The sequence below is a fragment of the Ascidiella aspersa genome, chromosome 2 (genome assembly GCF_963924565.1).
Source record: "Ascidiella aspersa chromosome 2, kaAscAspe10.2, whole genome shotgun sequence".
Taxonomy (NCBI): domain Eukaryota; kingdom Metazoa; phylum Chordata; class Ascidiacea; order Phlebobranchia; family Ascidiidae; genus Ascidiella; species Ascidiella aspersa.
Genome location: NC_139448.1, coordinates 19,911,383 through 19,931,772, shown reverse-complemented (window position 1 = coordinate 19,931,772; position 20,390 = coordinate 19,911,383). Strand labels below are relative to the sequence as shown.

Here is a 20,390-nt window from a genome sequence, read left to right as displayed (position 1 = left end):
ATGAGCGTACAAAAAGTAACAAGGGACGCCATTTAGTAGTTTTGGAAAACACAACAATTTCATTACACACCTGACAATTCTGGTGTTGTTTGTTTAAGAGGTGGTGGGGGAGGGCCGCCGCCAGTCTGAAGGGAGGCCTGGTAATGTGCGGCCAAATCCTTCTTCCTCAATATTTTTTGACACGTTTTCCATCTGTCCGCGCATTTGGCAGCCTTCCACGGCGCAACAGTAAAAAAGCGCTGATCTATTTCAAAAGACAGCATCAAATCGTAAACAAACCGGACGTAGAAAGATCATTCGCTTTTTTTCGCACTAACGTTGTTAAAATAGTCAAAAATTATTTAAAATTAACTCTTGTTTAGTTTGTCAAAGAGGCGGCGAGCCGGATGAATTACATTGGCGGATCCGGCCCGCGGTCCGTAGGTTTCCGATCCCTGCTTTAAATATACAAACATTTTACAGCGTATAAAACGGTGAAATGGAACAACGACCAACAATCTTACATTAGGAAGCCAATTATTACGCCAGAAAATATTATAAGTTCGCATTACTAAAGTTGCAATTTAAAATCTAAAGTTGCCATTTCATTTCCGCTTAAATGACACATATTACAGTGCATGATGTTTGTACTATTTTTAAACGTACTTTTATCAGAATTTGTCGAAATTTAAATTTTTTAGGTCAAAATTTCTTAATTTTCAGGTCAAAAAATAATTGCCCTACTATAAATCACCTTTTATTGGAAAACCTATATTCTGATTTTGCATGTATACAGAGTATTTTTTAGTCTAAGACCGTTCTCAAGCGTTTAAAAGTATGTTGAATTTTCGGGGTCATATAGCGAATATTGATGACGTCATTATGGCGTCTTAGACTCGGTGTTTTTTCAGGTATGCTACTTTTTTAAAGAGTTCCTGACACCTTTTTTGTGACAAATTAATAAAAATGCCTCAGTTTCCCTCATTTTAAGTTAAGGCCTTTTTAACCTAGATTTAATGGCGGATAAATTTTCGACAAACTTCGGGCTGCGGGCGTTTAAGGTGGTACGTGATCACTAAGTGACTTTTAATTTAAATAACAAGTTTGAATAGAACTAAAATTATGCAAATGTATTGTTGTAGCGTATTATTTACTATTTATTTTTATTTTTGCCGTTTGGCGCGTACGTAACCAAAAATGCAAAATAAAAATATTACCTACAAAATAGTTTCGTCAAGCCTGAGTAAACTATTCAGTTTCCTTGGAAATTCAAGACGCAGAAGCGCTTAGCGCTGTTGTGTTTAAGTTTTAACAGTTAAAGTCGTAGGCTTATTTTCGTCTCTGTTTAACTTATGTTAATGGTTTTTCGATTTTTTTTTGCAATATGCAGCCATGTAACTTATTTTTTTCTATTTTAGACAAATTAAGTAAATTTCGATATTATTATGTCTTCTCAAATAGTATTGCAATTACCCTCAATAACTCTGACACAAAAAACAAAAAAATTGAAGAATGCAACAGATTTGGATACTAATGATATAATTAACAAAACCATTACCGTTCTTCCGGTTGTGGTAGATTTTCAAAGACTGCTTAAAGGCAACAACAAAGTTTCAGGGCATGTAGGTATTTTATATAAAATAACATTTATAGAAAAAGTATAATTTTCATTTCTTTATGAAGGTTTACCATCATGAAACTCCACATTCTTATATATTCCATACATGTTATTCTGATTGTCATGCTCAATGTGTGTTTCACATGCCCTGTTTACAAAGATATCCCAATGATTTGTAATGATATCCTGGCTTGTTATGATGTGTAAATCTTGGAATATAGTTAGGCATTATCAACAACAGGTTGTTGTGACTGTGTTTGTCTAAAATTTGTCATGAATATCTAAGAAATACATTTTTGTTAGTATATTCCTTGTCTGTTTTGTAACAACTGAGCTTTTATATTGCTTTGAAACATTACTGGCCGCAACCCAGATTGGAAACTTTGGATTTTGCGTGGGGGAGACGATTTTGCAGCTTAAAATTGCACGGCTGTAATAACATTTCTGCCCAAATTTGCGCAGCTGTAATAACGTTATTTGTAACATTTCCACGGGTGAAGATGGAGTTCTATACTAAAAACCGTTAGCGCGACTTAAGTTATGTGCGTTTGAGCGATTTTTTGCTTTAAACACTGTTAATTGTGTTTGATTAAGATTGTTGAAGGAATTGAGAACCTTGATTTGTTACATGCTGCTGCACATCTGTATGAAGTTGCATTACCGGAACTAACTGAGGATATAATTTATCCAACACTTTGTGAAAAATGGTCCAAAACAATACTAATGTTTCGCTCTGAAGATGAAGCACTTCAATCTTCAGCTTACCATATTGAAAATTCAATAGAACTACCAGAATTTCAAAAGATTAAAAATGAAATAGGTGGGTTAATCAAAGCAGGAAGTATAATGCTATTCATCTGACTGACATAAATTGAAGTATCCCGATATATTATGTTTAGGGAGAGATAATGTAAGCCAGCGATTATTATATTAAATATATATCTTAATAATTGTTGTGCTTATATACTACTTATGGATAATGCTATTTTGGGCGCTGGTCTAGAATCCTACCACAACGTTGAAATGATTATTAAGCAATGCATAATATGTGGGTTAGGGTGTCGGTTAGTGTTTGGGTGTGGGTAGGTCAAGTAATATTGTTTAACACTATTACTGGACTCACCCAAACCCAAACGCTAACCGGCACCCTAACCAAAATAATGTTTGTTGTGGTAGGATTCTAGACGAGCGCCCTATTTTGCAGTTCTTACTATATATTCAATTAAATATGTGTTGTATACAACAATATGTGTAAAGTCAGAAACATTTTGAAACCTAATTTATAATGCCAAACTATTCCAAAGTCAGTCATATCTAGCTGAAAGGATCAAGGCATTCACCTTATAATACAGATTTTTTGCTAAATATTCATTGTAGCACTAGGGTTCTATATATATTTGCCAATAAATATCATTAAACATGTTGTTCCCTTCAATTAAATGGCACATTAACTTGTTTAACCGCTGAACCTGCATAGCTCAGTAAATAGGGCAATATACCCTATATTTGTGAGGTGATGACTTTGCATCTTACTGCATTTAGCAAAATTTGGTTATTGTTATTAGACCTACTGGACTTGTACTTACAAAAACATATTAAACACCAAACACATAAGACCAATTATCTGGTAAATCACTACCAATATAAGCTTGTGCAATTACAAACGCAAATTCAACAAGTGCATTGAACACCGTAAAACAGTGGTTGGCAACCCTCTGGAGATGATTTTTATGGACATGCCAAATGATTTAACGCGCATGTTATATCGCCTTGACAAAGTGCAACCATTAAATCACTACCACTTCGCCCTAAAACTGGCATGATGTTTACTGCGTGAAAGAAGGTCATTCTACATTAAAAGTAAGCATGTGTGTTTTGTGCAACTGAGAAACCAAGTTAAAAGCAAACCTGATTGTTAGCAACTCTAGGTATCGACGGAAAAGCATAGAAGTATATTTCAAAATAGCGGGCACAGTTGTGTTCGTGACAGTTCGTTTTTTTTGCAGCTGGGTTAGGGTATTTTTATAGAATCAAACTTATGAAATTAGGTTTAATAGCGTCTCCCGAGATACATAAATTAGATGTCAGATCACAGCAGGGCTGCAGAGTTGGACTCAAGTAAGACTGTGTAAAGTCCGGTGTGTGCGCATGCACAGTACCAAATGTCAAAACTAATAAGGCAGCAAACTGTAAATTGTTAAGGCGGAGTAGCATATGGTGGCATATTTTCCATGACCCCTATGAGTAGATGGCTATTCTTATTTTAGTTACGTAACTCAATGAAATATAGGCTGTAGAAGTAAAGTTTGAGTCGGATTTGGGACTCGATAAAATTGTACATTTAGCCGAGGTCAAACTCTGGTTCTTTTTAACCGACTCCGGAGCCCTGGTTGCCAGTACAAAAGCAATAGAAAAATGTTTGACACACGAGTTGTTGATATTTTGAAATTATTCCTAAACTGGCACATTGCATACGAAAGGTTGCCGACCCCTTTCGTTTAATACTCCTGTAAATGGCCATACATGAAACTATGTAAATATGCTTTTGCTTCCAGGCATAGTATACTGAAATAAACCCTTAGTCACTTTTTTTTTTCTTTGACATTTTGGCTACCTATGCACAATGTCATCGTAAGGGAATGCAACAGCACCATGCTTAACACTACGCAGAGCAAAACGACACAAAACAGGAGATAAAAATGCGGTACCTTATGCGATTACCCAATTTTTTGTTTCATAACTCTTATACATTATGAAAAACCTTATACTTATGCTGAGTATTACTTTATAAATTATGCCCTAAAACTATGTTTGTGCAGTTGCATCTCAAACCATGTCCCAAACTGTAAATCTGTTCAGCGACATTGAATCAAGTGATGAAGAGGAAGAAGATGGAGAAGACAATTTTTTGTCAGATATTCCTCGTTTTTTAGCATCAGTTCAAGAACGATCTGAAAGACGTAAGAGGTAATTACTATTACTCTCCTGTGAGTAATATTTCCAACTATTCAAGTAAATGTTCTTGCTGCTAACAATTTGACATAATATACATATATATATATATGACATTTGTAATTGTAATGTATATATATTAATATTTATTTTGTAGATATTTTTACCGGGATCCACATTGCACATAAACAAAATCAAACTTTATAGTGAAATTATATAAGTAATTAAACTTTTTTGAATTTAAACAGATTTCTTCAGTCAAATAATCTAGAAGAAGACGACAGAAAAAAGAAACTTCCAAGAGAACTTATAGGTTAGTGTTTTTTTTTACGACTGACTTTTACTGGATTAGTTTACTTGTGTTTTATATACAAAAATAGGAGTTGATAAACACAAAATATATTTTGTCGGTTATCTCTTAGTATACAATCAGGTGTTGAAAAGCGCCTCATTGGCTGTTCTACATTTGAAAGATCGTATGAAAAGCCTGGTCAGCGGGTGACTCAGGTTACACTGATTGCTGTAAGAAAGAAATACCGTTCTTTTGGTGTTGGTCATTTCATGATAAAACAAATCCACGATCCAACTGTTACGGGAGGAAGTGATGTAGTTGTTGTCAATGCTGACCAAAATGCAATTGGTTTTTTTGAAAAAGAAGGTATTATTTAGAGTTATTTAAAACGTATTGTTTGTGTCTTTTCAATTAAGAAAAAAATATGGATCCTTCCTCTTTTTAATTATGTGACGGGTGTGTTAATATAAAAGTGTTTTTAAACTTTTATTTTAATATGAAAATTTTTTAAGACTTTTATTTTAAGGTTTCACGGATGACGTCCTTCTTAACAGTTCTTATGCACATATTGGTGACGTTTGGTTTAACAGCAAGCGTATGTGCTACCTGCCTTCGTATGTTTCCTCTTCAAGTAGCGGCATACATCTCCTAAACCTAAACACATATGAAGACGACCCCACTTTATTACCCGACCTTGATCTTAAAGAAATGGAATTGGAACTTGCACTTTGGAGGGAGAAAAGCCTTCAGGTAAGAATTGGTGCTGGAAACATTATTTTCAGTCTTTTTGAAAAAAAAAATGCATTCAAAATATTATTTTTATGTTTTTTTATTTATAACATTTTATACACTAGAGACTATACTAACTTTTATAATGATAGCACAGACATAAGTTACCATAATCAAGTTATCTTATTGGGTAACGGAGTGACATACCTCCCTAAAGAGTATTCTAGAAAACACTTTTTTTGTACAGATTTCATTTCGTAAATCTACTGAGAGTTTTGTGTACAAGACACAAACGGTTTAAAAACCTAATAATTCGGTAAAACGAAAAGTGACTTTTCCACAGCATAAAATATCTATTTTGTGGTATCACCAATCTTTACGCCGCCCAGGTCGCGATGTATTTAAAGGACGTCATTGTTTTCGGAAAAACAGTACTCATAAATTCCCCTCCCCCAGAAGCAAACACAACCAGCGCGACCAACGCCAAAACGCTTAATTCAAGTACTAATGCGTATTTCAACTTTGTTGTGCATACTTAACATACGTTTGACACTTTCATGGCTAGTTGCTGCATTGTTCAACGAAATATGTTTATCATGAATTAAGTATTTTATTCAAAATGCCTTCGTTTCATTTCACAGGCCTACCAGTCGCAAGCGTTGCTCATCCGAAGAATGAGACAGGAGATTCTTACTTTGAGGGCAAAGTTAGGATTTCGAGAAGATCAGGTGAGAAAGTTGCAATGCGAACTCGAAGCTGTCAGGGAGGTGAGGTTGGAGTCTAGCGAGAGCATTCTCAGGAATCGAATCGGTAAACTGCGGGACGCAATGATAGAATTAGAGGAACAAGTTTTGTCACGCGATGTAGATGGTAAGTGTAACTTATTGTTAAGTATGCCTAGATTTGAATTTAATTTAGTAATTACTTAAATACTTACTCATCAACTTTTCGCATTACTTGCTTGTGTATTTTTACTATTACTTGATATTTCCTTTGTATGTGTATTAACAACAGAATCTGGCCCTCCAACAGAACACATAATGCCGACGATAAAAGTTCTAAAATTTATTAATAAAAGCTTGAGAAGCGCACCGCTCCGAACAAAAATCAGTCAGCAAGGTCTAAAACTTTAATACAAATATGCATTTCGCCTATAAATGGCATCATCAGTTTGTCTGTACAAATAAATAGTAAAAAATTAAAATATTAAAATATAAATGTAAAATAAATTTATAAAATACATCCAAGATGAACAAAGACAAAGACAGTCTGCGTAAAAACCCCAACCACTACAGTAAAACAAAAGCAAAAGGAGCATGCGATACGTGTAGCGGCCACAGAAAGCCACTGATAAAAACACGGCCCAGAGGGAAGCGGTATGAGAATCAGTGACGTAGCAAAACACGGTAGATAAGAAAAGGTGGAAAGGCAAAAGCAAACCTAAAACCACAGTTAGACAAGAAAACGGATATGGCTCATATTCCGAAATGGAATGGCACAACGCAAAAACGAAAACACAAATCCGCAAAGATATATATAAAAATTATATATAAAAAAGGGACCGAATTTGGGGTAATATCATTTTTTGAATGTTAATTGAGGCTCTGGTGAGTTTGAGCCATTTAGCCTCACATTCATCGAGCTTGCTGGTGTCTGGCTCTTCAACGATTTTTTTTATATATAATTTTTATATATATCTTTGCGGATTTGTGTTTTCGTTTTTGCGTTGTGCCGTTCCATTTCGGAATATGAGCCATATCCGTTTTCTTGTCTAACTGTGGTTTTAGGTTTGCTTTTGCCTTTCCACCTTTTCTCATCTACCGTGTTTTGCTACGTCACTGATTCTCATACCGCTTCCCTCTGGGCCGTGTTTTTATCAGTGGCTTTCTGTGGTCGCTACACGTATCGCATGCTCCTTTTGCTTTTGTTTTACTGTAGTGGTTGGGGTTTTTACGCAGACTGTCTTTGTCTTTGTTCATCTTGGATGTATTTTATAAATTTATTTTACATTTATATTTTAATATTTTAATTTTTTACTATTTATTTGTACAGACAAACTGATGATGCCATTTATAGGCGAAATGCATATTTGTATTAAAGTTTTAGACCTTGCTGACTGATTTTTGTTCGGAGCGGTGCGCTTCTCAAGCTTTTATTGATATTTCCTTGTAATTTTTCTTTAAACATAGCGAAATTATGACTTGAATTAACTATTCACTTCAAGAAATAACAATCCACTTTCCACGTAGCTTTTTGTGACTAAGTTTAAATCATTTACTAACTTTACATGAAATACTCTTTTTTTCCTTGACTGCAATTTCACATACGGCCACGGCACCTGAATTGTGGCATGCACAATATTCGCCCTATAGTATATGTAATGTATATATCGTTTATACCAGGCCCATTCACCTCAAAATAGTATAAGCGCCGCAACTAACAAAAAATATTCGCTGACTGCAAAGTGAAGTTGATGCTGCATAACCATTGTAACGTGCATTTAATGTTGTATAGTTGAATACGATATCGCCGTGTTACGAAAAATAGAAGCATATTTTCCTTCACTATGGCACGTGGCGAATCTGGTTTACGTTTTTGTTGTTTCTTAACACATTTTATAAATTTGTTTTAGCTCAAAGGTTTCTTGCGTCTTAAACACACAGTAGAATGCTATGTACAGAGACTTTGGGCTCAAATATGCCTACAATATAGAACAAAACAAAGCTGTAGAATGAAAGATTAAAAAAAAACTGCTTGCAGTTACATTTTTAAAATTGTGAAAAATATAGTTTTCATGAGAGCCATGGCCTGGTGTCCAACCCTTTACCTCAACTGTACCACAATAATCTGACGAACACACAAATCGGTCACGAAAGTAGCAAAAAAATCACAGGGAGATTTTTGTTCACTCGTTGTGGTATATCTTTTCGAAAAAAATTCGCCCCATAAACATGGGGGTAAGTTTTATCTTAGAAGGCTACAGGAGGTAAATTTTAATCCTTTAAATCTGCTTATTGTCTGCGTTTGTATTCTATATTAGTTATTCGTCGGCACATTTTTCGCCCTGTTTTATCATAATTAGGTAATCAATTAAAAAAATACTTTAGCGTTGTTTTACTATATCACTTTTAATATAGAGGAGAGACTGGCAACATTTTACCAGCTTGATATTTTCTTACGTTTGATTGGCTCTTAAAAGTTAGAACTATTGGGTCTAAATACCTCCTCATATAATTTTGTTAAATAAGTTTGTGGTACTTAATATCAAAAACATATTGCTAATTCAGATTTTGTTTTTGTTTTACACATGGCCCATATTCACACTACGGGCCACAGCTGTGATGATTGAAGAGACGATTTTGTATCAAACCAAAAATAATTATACACTATAGTTTAAAAAAATATTTTATACCTATTTTGCGTTTTCAGATTTCTGCGAATCGTCGTCTGCACAAGACAACTCTTCCGGTTTTACCGAAACACCTAGCTATTCCTTACAACAAAAGAAATCTGACGCAGACCCCAATCTGCAAAAGAGTTACGAACTTAGGGAACTGCAGCTACTCGAAATAACCAACAGCTTTATCACAAGCATGGACAGTGGAGAGTATAACTTTAGTGGCACAGTGTATGGCGTCACCAAGGTCGTCAATATAATCCCAGCTACACCTACACAGGAATTAATCCTTCAAAACGAAGCTCGTATTAATAAATGCAAGCAGCCTGACCTGGTCGCCAATTTATACTTTTGCGGTACGCAAGATAAAATCACCAGCGCTCGCATGTTGGAAATCTTGAGTGAGGGGTTCTCGGAAGATGATTTTTCTCAAAGCGAACACGGACGTGGCCTCTACTTCACACGACATGCGCGTGCTGCTTCGAGATTCTCACCCATGAGTAAAATCCTGGTAGCAAAGGTGTGTCTGGGCACCACACAAACGGTCACAGCCTTGGACAACGATAGAAATACAGCGCCTGCAGGTTTCGAATCTGTTTTAACACGAGGTCGATTGGCGGATATGGATTATTTGAACCACACGAAACCGCCCTATTCTTCTTGGAGTGTTGGTTTCAGTGAATACATTGTGTTTAATGTTGATCAAGCACTTCCGTTTGCTCTTATTGAGTACGAATCTGTGTATCCATGATAAGCTTATTTCTTGCTTTAAAGAACAGATAAATAATACTGTGACCAACCGTGTTTCACTGTTTTACATTCCAAATTTGTGCTTTCATTGATTTTTATTACTGAACAAACATGTTAATTTTCCAAAAAATTACAGTGCGTATATTTACCTTTATTTTAGCTAGTCGGTATAATTTTTTATAAAAAAATGCCTTTAATTGTTGAACTCCCAGATGATATTTTGCCGCCAACCCTTCAAAGCGAGCAACTTACAGAAGCCCAGGTAAGAAATGTAACAGCAGATCACACTAAGCTCAACAATATTTATGAAATTGCCACTTGTCCTTTGTACTAAGCGACCAACTTCGCAAATATAAGTGCACTTTAGAAATACATACAGATTTGTAACAATTTTGTATCTAAATGTAGCCTCTCAATTCTCTGGCTATGAACAATTTTGCTTATCAAACACCATTTTTTAGAATTGTGATGCCATTATAACAAACGATGTGGATACTGCTAACGCGAATGCAACGTGTGACACCGATACGTCCGACACCGTCATTCAAATTGATCAAATCGAAAATAATTTCACCAATAAGCATGAAACATCTGTCGAAATCACAGACGACGAAATTTTTTCTGACGTGACGTCGACCGCTGGATCAGTTTCCACAGTTGAGGTATACTTTTAACCCGTATTGAAGTTCTTTGCATGTAGTTTAGTGTTTCTGTTTTGTTAAACCAGAGAAAAGTAACTGGTTGTTTAGTCCTTAGTAGGGAATTTCCCAAGTCCAGCGTCCATATTATTATATGGGCTGAAAATTTCTTTTCGGGACATATCTTGTTTTTGCCGCTATTTATATGGGCCGAAAATTTATTTTCGGGACATATCTTGTTTTTGCCGTTATTATATGGGCCGAAAATTTATTTTCGGGACATATCTTGTTTTTGCCGCTATTTATATGGGCCGAAAATTTATTTTCGGGGCATATCTTGTTTTTGCCGTTGTTTTTTTTTGGTTTCATATGGTTTGCTATGGTTTGCTATGGCATGTTTCAGACCGATTTTTGTCCAGAGCATTATAGAAAAAGTGAACATCGTAGAACTTTTAAATTTTCAGCAATGGCGTAGAGTGGTATGAAGGTGCTATGTAGAGGTTTATGAGGCTGCACCCCTAGGCACCTCCAATTGGGGGACAAAAAATAAAAGTGTTACGTCATCATTTTAGTTCATAACAGCTATCTACTACTATCTAGCGGCAGAAAAACTTCAATACAGAATGCTTTCATTCACTTGCTTTGTTCAGCTCGCGACGAGGCGGCTGCTGGCATCCCTGCTGTGCCTCATTGTCCTGCGCGTGCAACGATTTGGTTCGAAGTGGCTTGCCTAGTAAAACTAGGCGCATGCGACTTGCCTTTCATAAAGAGGCCTCTCTAAGTAAAAAAAACTATTGCTCTTACAACACAAAATATTTTACCACCGCAAATTTAAATGCGAATCCTTGAGGCAGTGGACACATCTCTGTTAGCACCTGTTGTAATTGTTGCACCATTCAAACATATCAACACCAGGCTTAAACAAATATAATTATACAAGGGCCGCAACAACAAAAAGCTTAAGTTTAACGCATTCTTAACGACGACGTTACAAAGCTACGTCATAACATGGCGTCATAAATAAATAAATCTTGCGTTTATTGGATTTGAATTGGCAAAACTTTCAATATAAAACGTGGCTTATTAGGCACATAAACGTGTTTGCATATTGCTCAAAACTACAGATTTAAACTCTGTTTCAACAGTGATTGCTCAGACCAAGGCATGGTAAAAATTTACCCAGTAAAAGTTGGAAAAAGGATAGCTAACCATAGACGTTAAATCAATAGAGAGAATGAAAATATTGTCTTTTTAAACATGCTAGCTGACCAAAATGTAATAACATGGCCGTAAGCATTATCTACGTAAATTTTTATTGATCAAATATATGTTTCGATCATTTCCCAAAATCTACGCCATATTTGAACCCCTTTCGCTTCAAAGCCATAAGTTATTGCATTATTATACACAACTTATAATTGTGTGTTGATATGTTGGATTGGAGTAACATACAGAACAGGTGCAAATAGCAAATATTCTCCAAATACGATTTTTTCAAATATTCTTCAAATTGTATTTCATCGTATTGTCGCGGTAATACAAAAAGAGGTAAGGCCGTGAATAAAGTTTCACCCACCGTACAATTAATGCAGGGAAGCATTTCGAGTAGGGATGTTCAAGGCAGAAGCAGCATTTTTTGGGGCGACCAATTACTTTGCGATAATCTTCGCCTAATAATGAAGTGTCAATAGGGTGTATTTACCGCCGCAAATTTAAATGCGAAATCTTAAGGCAGTGTACGCCTCTCTGTTAGCACCTGTTGTGCATGTTGCTCCAACCAACATACCAATATCAGGCCTAAACAACTAGCAAAACTTTCGATTTAATAGTTTGCGTATTAGGCACATAATAGTGTGTTTCATATTGTTTGAAACTACAGATTTAAAGTCTGTTTTAACAGTGATTGCTCGGACCAAGCCATGGTAAAAATTTACCCAGTAAAAGTTTGCAAAAGTATTGCAAACCATAGGCGTTAAACCATTTTAAGTCTTTAGGAGAATGATAATATTTGCTTTTCAAACACGTAAGCTGGCCAAAATGTAATAAAATGGCCATACACATTATCTACGTAAATTCTATTTATCAAATATATGTTTCGATCATTCCCCAAGTACTACGCCATATTTGAACCCCTTTCGCATCAAAGGCATATTTTAAGTGGGGAAGTTTTCGGCCCATATCTGCCGTTATTATATGGGCCGAAAATTTATTTTCGGGACATATCTTGTTTTTGCCGTTATTATATGGGCCGAAAATTTATTTTCGGGACATATCTTGTTTTTGCCGTTATTCTTTTTTGGTTTCCTATGGTTTCCTATGGTTTCCTATGGTTTCCTATGGTATGTTTCAGACCGAGTTTTGTCCGAAGCTTTATAGAAAAAGTAGACATCGTAGAACCTTCAAATTTTCAGACATGGCGTAGAGTGGTATGTAGGTGCTTTGTAAAAGTTTATGAGGCTGCACCCCCAGGGGCCTTTGCTTGGGGGGTAAAAACCTGAAATATTGCGTTTTAGCACTTTCTAGCTAACGACTGCCATCTAGCAGCAGAAAAAACTTTCATACAGAATTCGTTCATATTCGCTTGCTTTGTCCAGCTTGTGAAGTGACGAAGCGACTTACCGCCTGCTGGGCTTTATTGTCCCGCGCGTGAGACTTTCATTGTGCGAAGTGGCACGTCCTAAACTGGACTCGTGCGACTTGCATTTTAAAACGAGGCTTCTCTTTAGTAAAATTACTTAATGCTTTTAAGAAACAACTTATTTTACCGCCGCAAATTTAAATGCGAAATCTGGTGGTAACTCTAATCCAACATATCAACACCAGGCCTACACAACTTGAAATTGTGTGTTGATATGTTGGATTGGAGTAACATACTATACAGGTGCAAATAGCAAATATTCTCCAAATACGATTTTTCCAATATTCTCCAAATCGTATTTCATCGTATTGTCGCGGTAATACACAAAGAGGTAAGGCCGTGAATAAAGTTTCACCCACCGTACAATTAACGGAGGGAAGCATTGCGAGTAGAGATGTTCAAAGCAGAATATCGTCGACTCATTTATAATGCTTGCTTTCAATGCGGCGTTAGTTTTTTTTCGGGCGACCAATTACTTCGCGATAATCTTCACCTAATAATTAAGTGTCAATAGGGTGTATTTACCGCCGCAAGTTTAAATGCGAAATCTTAAGGCAGTCTACGCCTCTCTGTTAGCACCTGTCGTGCATCTTGCTCCAACCAGCATACTACCAACATCAGGCCTAAACATCTAGCAAAACTTTCGATTTAATAGTTTGCGTATTGAGAACATAATAGTGTTTTTCATATTGTTTGAAACTACAGAGTTAAAGCTTGTTTTAACAGTGATTGCTCGGACCAAGCCATGGTAAAAATTTACCGAGTAAAAGTTTGCAAAAGTATAGCAAACCATAGGCGTTAAACCAATTTAAGTCTTTAGAAGAATGATAATATTTGCTTTTCAAACACGTAAGCTGGCCAAAATGTAATAAAATGGCCATGCACATTATCTACGTAAATTCTATTTATCAAATATATGTTTCGATCATTTGCCAAAATGTACGCCATATTTGAACCCCTTTCGCATAAAAGGCATAAGTTAAGTGCTGGGGAATTTTTCGGCCCATATCTGTTTTTGCTTGCAGAAACAAGTTAAGGAAAATGAAAAACAAAATATATAATATAAAATACACAATACAAAATATTGAAAAAAAAGTATTAAAGAAACAAAAAAAAAAAACGAAAAAAAAAAAAAAATTAAATCAAATCAAAAAAAAAATAAAAATAAAAATATTAAAAAATAAAAATATTGAAAAATAAAAATAAATATTTAAGTCAACTAAAAATATTAAAAAATGAAAATTGAAAAAAAAAAAAATATATAAAAAAAATAACACTAAACCTTAAAAGTATACCCCCTGACAAAATAAACAACAACCGCACCCCCGTCTAGTTCTTTTTTGGTTTCCTATGGTTTGTTTCAGACCGACTTTTGTCCGAAGCTTTATAGAAAAAGTAGACATCGTAGAACCTTCAAATTTTCAGACATGGCGTAGAGTGGTATGTAGGTGCTTTGTAAAAGTTTATGAGGCTGCACTCCCAGGGGCCTTTGCTTGGGGGGTAAAAACCTGAAATATTGCATTTTAGCACTTTGTAGCTAACGACAGCCATCTAGCAGCAGAAAAACTTTCATACAGAATTCGTTCATATTCGCTTGCTTTGTCCAGCTCGCGTCGCGACGAGGCGGCTGCTGGCATCCCTGCTGCGCCCTATTGTCCCGCGCGTGCAACATTTGTGTTGGAAGTGGCTTGCCTAGTAAAACTATGCACATGCGACTTGCCTTTCATAAAGAGGCCTCTCTAAGTAAAAAAACCTATTGCTCTTACAACACAAAATATTTTACCACCGCAAATTTAAATGCGAATCCTACAGGCAGTGTACACATCTCTGTTAGCACATGTTGTAATTGTTGCACCATTCAAACATATCAACACCAGGTCTAAGCAAATATAATTATACAAGGGCCGCAACAACAAAAAGCTTAAGTTTAACGCATTCTTAACGACGACGTTACAAAGCTACGTCATAACATGGCGTCATAAATAAATAAATCTTGCGTTTATTGGATTTAAATTGGCAAAACTTTCAATATAAAACGTGGCTTATTAGGCACATAAACGTGTTTGCATATTGCTCAAAACTACAGATTTAAACTCTGTTTCAACAGTGATTGCTCAGACCAAGGCATGGTAAAAATTTAAACAGTAAAAGTGGGAAAAAGTATAGCAAACCATAGACGTTAAATCATTTAGAGAGAATGAAAATATTGACTTTTTAAACATGCTAGCTGACCAAAATGTAATAACATGGCCGTAAGCATTATCTACGTAAATTTTTATTGATCAAATGTATGTTTCGATCATTTGCCAAAATCTACGCCATATTTGAACCCCCTTCGCTTCAAAGCCATAATTTATTATATTATTATACACAACTTATAATTGTGTGTAGATATGTTGGATTGGAGTAACATACAGAACAGGTGCAAATAGCAAATATTCTCCAAATACGATGTTTCCAATATTCTCCAAATCGTATTTCATCGTATTGTCGCGGTAATACACAAAGAGGTAAGGCCGTGAATAAAGTTTCACCCAGCGTACAATTAACGGAGGGAAGCATTGCGAGTAGAGATGTTCAAAGCAGAATATCGGCGACACATTTATAATGCTTGCTTTAAATGCAGCGTCAGCATTTTTTCGGGCGACCAATTACTTTGCGATAAGCTTCGCCTAATAATCAAGTGTCCGCTGCAAATTTAAATGCGAAATCTTAAGGCAGTGTACGCCTCTCTGTTAGCACCTGTTGTGCATGTTGCTCCAACCAACCTACCAACATCAGGCCTAAACAACTAGCAAAACTTTCGATTTAATAGTTTGCGTATTGAGAACATAATAGTGTGTTTCATATTGTTTAAAACTACAGATTTAAAGTCTGTTTTAACAGTGATTGCTCGGACCAAGCCATGGTAAAAATTTACCGAGTAAAAGTTTGCAAAAGTATAGCAAACCATAGGCGTTAAACCATTTTAAGTCTTTGGGAGAATGATAATATTTGTTTTTCAAACACGTAAGCTGGCCAAAATGTAATAAAATGGCCATACACACTATCTACGTAAATTCTATTTATCAAATATATGTTTCGATCATTTCCCAAAATCTACGCCATATTTGAATCCCTTTCGCATCAAAGGCTTAAGTGGGGAATTTTTCGGCCCATATCTGTTTTTGCTTGCAGAAACAAGTTAAGGGAAATGAAAAACAAAATATATAATATAAAATACACAATACAAAATATTAAAAAATAAAAAGTATTAAATAAAAAAAAAAATGAAAATAAAAATAAAACATAAAAAATTAAAAATTAAAACAAAAATCAAAAAAAACTAAATAAAAAAAATAAATAATAACAATAAAAACATTAAAAAATAAAAATATTGAAAAATAAAAATAAATAATTAAGTCAATCAAAAATATTAAAAAAAAAATTGAAAAAAAAAAAAATTAAAAATTAAAAAAAAATAACACTAAACCTTGAAAGTATACCCCCTGACAAAATAAACAACAACCGCACCCCCGTCTAGTTCTTTTTTGGTTTCCTATGGTATGTTTCAGACCGCTTTTTGTCCGAAGCTTTATAGAAAAAGTAGACATCGTAGAACCTTCAAATTTTCAGACATGGCGTAAAGTGGTATGTAGGTGCTTTGTAAAAGTTTATGAGGCTGCACTCCCAGGGGCCTTTGCTTGGGGGGTAAAAACCTGAAATATTGCGTTTTAGCACTTTGTAGCTAACGACAGCCATCTAGCAGCAGAAAAACTTTCATACAGAATTCGTTCACATTCGCTTGCTTTGTCCAGCTCGCGTCGCGACGAGGCGGCTGCTGGCATCCCTGCTGCGCCCTATTGTCCCGCGCGTGCAACATTTGTGTTGGAAGTGGCTTGCCTAGTAAAACTATGCACATGCGACTTGCCTTTCATAAAGAGGCCTCTCTAAGTAAAAAAACCTATTGCTCTTACAACACAAAATATTTTACCACCGCAAATTTAAATGCGAATCCTACAGGCAGTGTACACATCTCTGTTAGCACATGTTGTAATTGTTGCACCATTCAAACATATCAACACCAGGTCTAAGCAAATATAATTATACAAGGGCCGCAACAACAAAAAGCTTAAGTTTAACGCATTCTTAACGACGACGTTACAAAGCTACGTCATAACATGGCGTCATAAATAAATAAATCTTGCGTTTATTGGATTTAAATTGGCAAAACTTTCAATATAAAACGTGGCTTATTAGGCACATAAACGTGTTTGCATATTGCTCAAAACTACAGATTTAAACTCTGTTTCAACAGTGATTGCTCAGACCAAGGCATGGTAAAAATTTACACAGTAAAAGTTGGAAAAAGTATAGCAAACCATAGACGTTAAATCATTTAGAGAGAATGAAAATATTGACTTTTTAAACATGCTAGCTGACCAAAATGTAATAACATGGCCGTAAGCATTATCTACGTAAATTTTTATTGATCTAATGTATGTTTCGATCATTTGCCAAAATCTACGCCATATTTGAACCCCCTTCGCTTCAAAGCCATAAGTTATTGCATTATTATACACAACTTATAATTGTGTGTAGATATGTTGGATTGGAGTAACATACAGAACAGGTGCAAATAGCAAATATTCTCCAAATACGATGTTTCCAATATTCTCCAAATCGTATTTCATCGTATTGTCGCGGTAATACACAAAGAGGTAAGGCCGTGAATAAAGTTTCACCCACCGTACAATTAACGGAGGGAAGCATTTCGAGTAGGGATGTTCAAGGCAGAATATCGGCGACACATTTATAGTGCTTGCTTTAAATGCGGCGTCAGCATTTTTTGGGGCGACCAATTACTTCGCGATAAGCTTCGCCTAATAATTAAGTGTCAATAGGGTGTATTTACCGCCGCAAGTTTAAATGCGAAATCTTAAGGCAGTCTACGCCTCTCTGTTAGCACCTGTTGTGCATCTTGCTCCAACCAGCATACCAACATCAGGCCTAAACTTATCTAGCAAAACTTTCGATTTAATAGTTTGCGTATTAGGCACGTAATAGTGTTTTTCATATTGTTTGAAACGACAGATTTAAAGCCTGTTTTAACAGTGATTACTCGGACCAAGCTATGGTAAAAAATTACCTAGTGAAAGTTTGCAAAAGTATAGCAAACCATAGGCGTTAAGCCATTTTTAGTCTTTAAGAGAATGATAATATTTGATTTTCAAACACGTAAGCTGGTCAAAATTTAATAAAATAGCCATATGCATTATCTAAGTAAATTCTATTTATCAAATATATGTGTCGATCATTCCCCAAATTCTACGCCATATTTGAACCCCTTTCGCATCAAAGGCATATTTTAAGTGGGGAAGTTTTCGGCCCATATCTGTTTTTGCTTGCAGAAACAAGTTAAGGAAAATGAAAAACAAAATATATAATATAAAGTACACAATACAAAATATTAAAAAAAAATTAAAAAAAAAAAAAAATTAATATAAAGTAAAAATTGAAAATAAACACTAAGCCCTGAAAATATATCCCCTGACAAAATATACAACAACCGCACCCCCGTCTAGTTCTTTTTTGGTTTCCTATGGTTTCCTATGGTATGTTTCAGACCGAGTTTTGTCCGAAGCTTTATAGAAAAAGTAGACATCGTAGAACCTTCAAATTTTCAGACATGGCGTAGAGTGGTATGTAGGTGCTTTGTAAAAGTTTATGAGGCTGCACTCCCAGGGGCCTTTGCTTGAGGGGTAAAAACCTGAAATATTGCGTTTTAGCACTTTGTAGCTAACGACAGCCATCTAGCAGCAGAAAAACTTTAATACAGAATTCGTTCATATTCGCTTGCTTTGTCCAGCTCGCGTCGCGACGAGGCGGCTGCTGGCATCCCTGCTGCGCCCTATTGTCCCGCGCGTGCAACATTTGTGTTGGAAGTGGCTTGCCTAGTAAAACTATGCACATGCGACTTGCCTTTCATAAAGAGGCCTCTCTAAGTAAAAAAACCTATTGCTCTTACAACACAAAATATTTTACCACCGCAAATTTAAATGCGAATCCTACAGGCAGTGTACACATCTCTGTTAGCACATGTTGTAATTGTTGCACCATTCAAACATATCAACACCAGGTCTAAGCAAATATAATTATACAAGGGCCGCAACAACAAAAAGCTTAAGTTTAACGCATTCTTAACGACGACGTTACAAAGCTACGTCATAACATGGCGTCATAAATAAATAAATCTTGCGTTTATTGGATTTGAATTGGCAAAACTTTCAATATAAAACGTGGCTTATTAGGCACATAAACGTGTTTGCATATTGCTCAAAACTACAGATTTAAACTCTGTTTCAACAGTGATTGCTCAGACCAAGGCATGGTAAAAATTTACACAGTAAAAGTTGGAAAAAGTATAGCAAACCATAGACGTTAAATCATTTAGAGAGAATAAAAATATTGACTTTTTAAACATGCTAGCTGACCAAAATGTAATAACATGGCCGTAAGCATTATCTACGTAAATTTTTATTGATCAAATGTATGTTTCGATCATTTGCCAAAATCTACGCCATATTTGAACCCCCTTCGCTTCAAAGCCATAAGTTATTATATTATTATACACAACTTATAATTGTGTGTAGATATGTTGGATTGGAGTAACATACAGAACAGGTGCAAATAGCAAATATTCTCCAAATACGATGTTTCCAATATTCTCCAAATCGTATTTCATCGTATTGTCGCGGTAATACACAAAGAGGTAAGGCCGTGAATAAAGTTTCACCCACCGTACAATTAACGGAGGGAAGCATTTCGAGTAGGGATGTTCAAGGCAGAATATCGGCGACACATTTATAATGCTTGCTTTAAATGCGGCGTCAGCATTTTTTGGGGCGACCAATTACTTCGCGATAAGCTTCGCCTAATAATTAAGTGTCAATAGGGTGTATTTACCGCCGCAAGTTTAAATGCGAAATCTTAAGGCAGTCTACGCCTCTCTGTTAGCACCTGTTGTGCATCTTGCTCCAACCAGCATACCAACATCAGGCCTAAACTTATCTAGCAAAACTTTCGATTTAATAGTTTGCGTATTAGGCACGTAATAGTGTTTTTCATATTGTTTGAAACGACAGATTTAAAGCCTGTTTTAACAGTGATTGCTCGGACCAAGCTCTGGTAAAAAATTACCTATTGAAAGTTTGCAAAAGTATAGCAAACCATAGGCGTTAAACCATTTTTAGTCTTTAAGAGAATGATAATATTTGATTTTCAAACACGTAAGCTGGTCAAAATTTAATAAAATAGCCATATGCATTATCTAAGTAAATTCTATTTATCAAATATATGTTTCGATCATTCCCCAAATTCTACGGCATATTTGAACCCCTTTCGCATTAAAGGCATAT

The 20,390-nt window shown here is 35.6% G+C and overlaps 2 protein-coding genes across 3 annotated transcripts in view; both read left to right on the top strand.

The window, feature by feature from the left end:
* Nucleotides 1-1,402: 1,402 nt before the first annotated feature.
* LOC146164249 (uncharacterized) lies at nt 1,403-9,718 on the top strand. The gene is made up of 8 exons (XM_083381048.1): nt 1,403-1,601; nt 2,192-2,417; nt 4,417-4,564; nt 4,798-4,862; nt 4,983-5,207; nt 5,368-5,591; nt 6,212-6,440; nt 9,000-9,718. The coding sequence occupies exons 1-8, from the start codon at nt 1,425-1,427 to the stop codon at nt 9,716-9,718; spliced, it is 2,013 nt and encodes a 670-aa protein (XP_083237174.1). The 5' UTR covers nt 1,403-1,424.
* Nucleotides 9,719-9,841: 123 nt separating this feature from the next.
* LOC146164247 (dynein axonemal assembly factor 1-like) overlaps nt 9,842-20,390 on the top strand; it is a 32,945-nt gene continuing 22,396 nt past the window's right edge. For both annotated transcript variants that reach the window (XM_083381046.1, XM_083381045.1), the window contains exons 1-2: nt 9,842-9,979; nt 10,179-10,379. In XM_083381046.1, coding sequence (XP_083237172.1) covers nt 9,905-9,979; nt 10,179-10,379 — 276 coding nt within the window. In that variant the 5' untranslated portion in view covers nt 9,842-9,904. The remainder of the gene's footprint in view (nt 9,980-10,178; nt 10,380-20,390) is intronic.

Coding starts and splice junctions, on each gene's coding strand:
- LOC146164249 (XM_083381048.1), top strand. CDS start 1,425: ATGTCTTCTCAAATAGTATTGCAATTACCCTCAATAACTCTGACACAA. Junction 5,592..6,211: donor GGAGGGAGAAAAGCCTTCAG/GTAAGAATTGGT, acceptor TTCATTTCACAG/GCCTACCAGTCGCAAGCGTT. Junction 6,441..8,999: donor TTTGTCACGCGATGTAGATG/GTAAGTGTAACT, acceptor TTGCGTTTTCAG/ATTTCTGCGAATCGTCGTCT.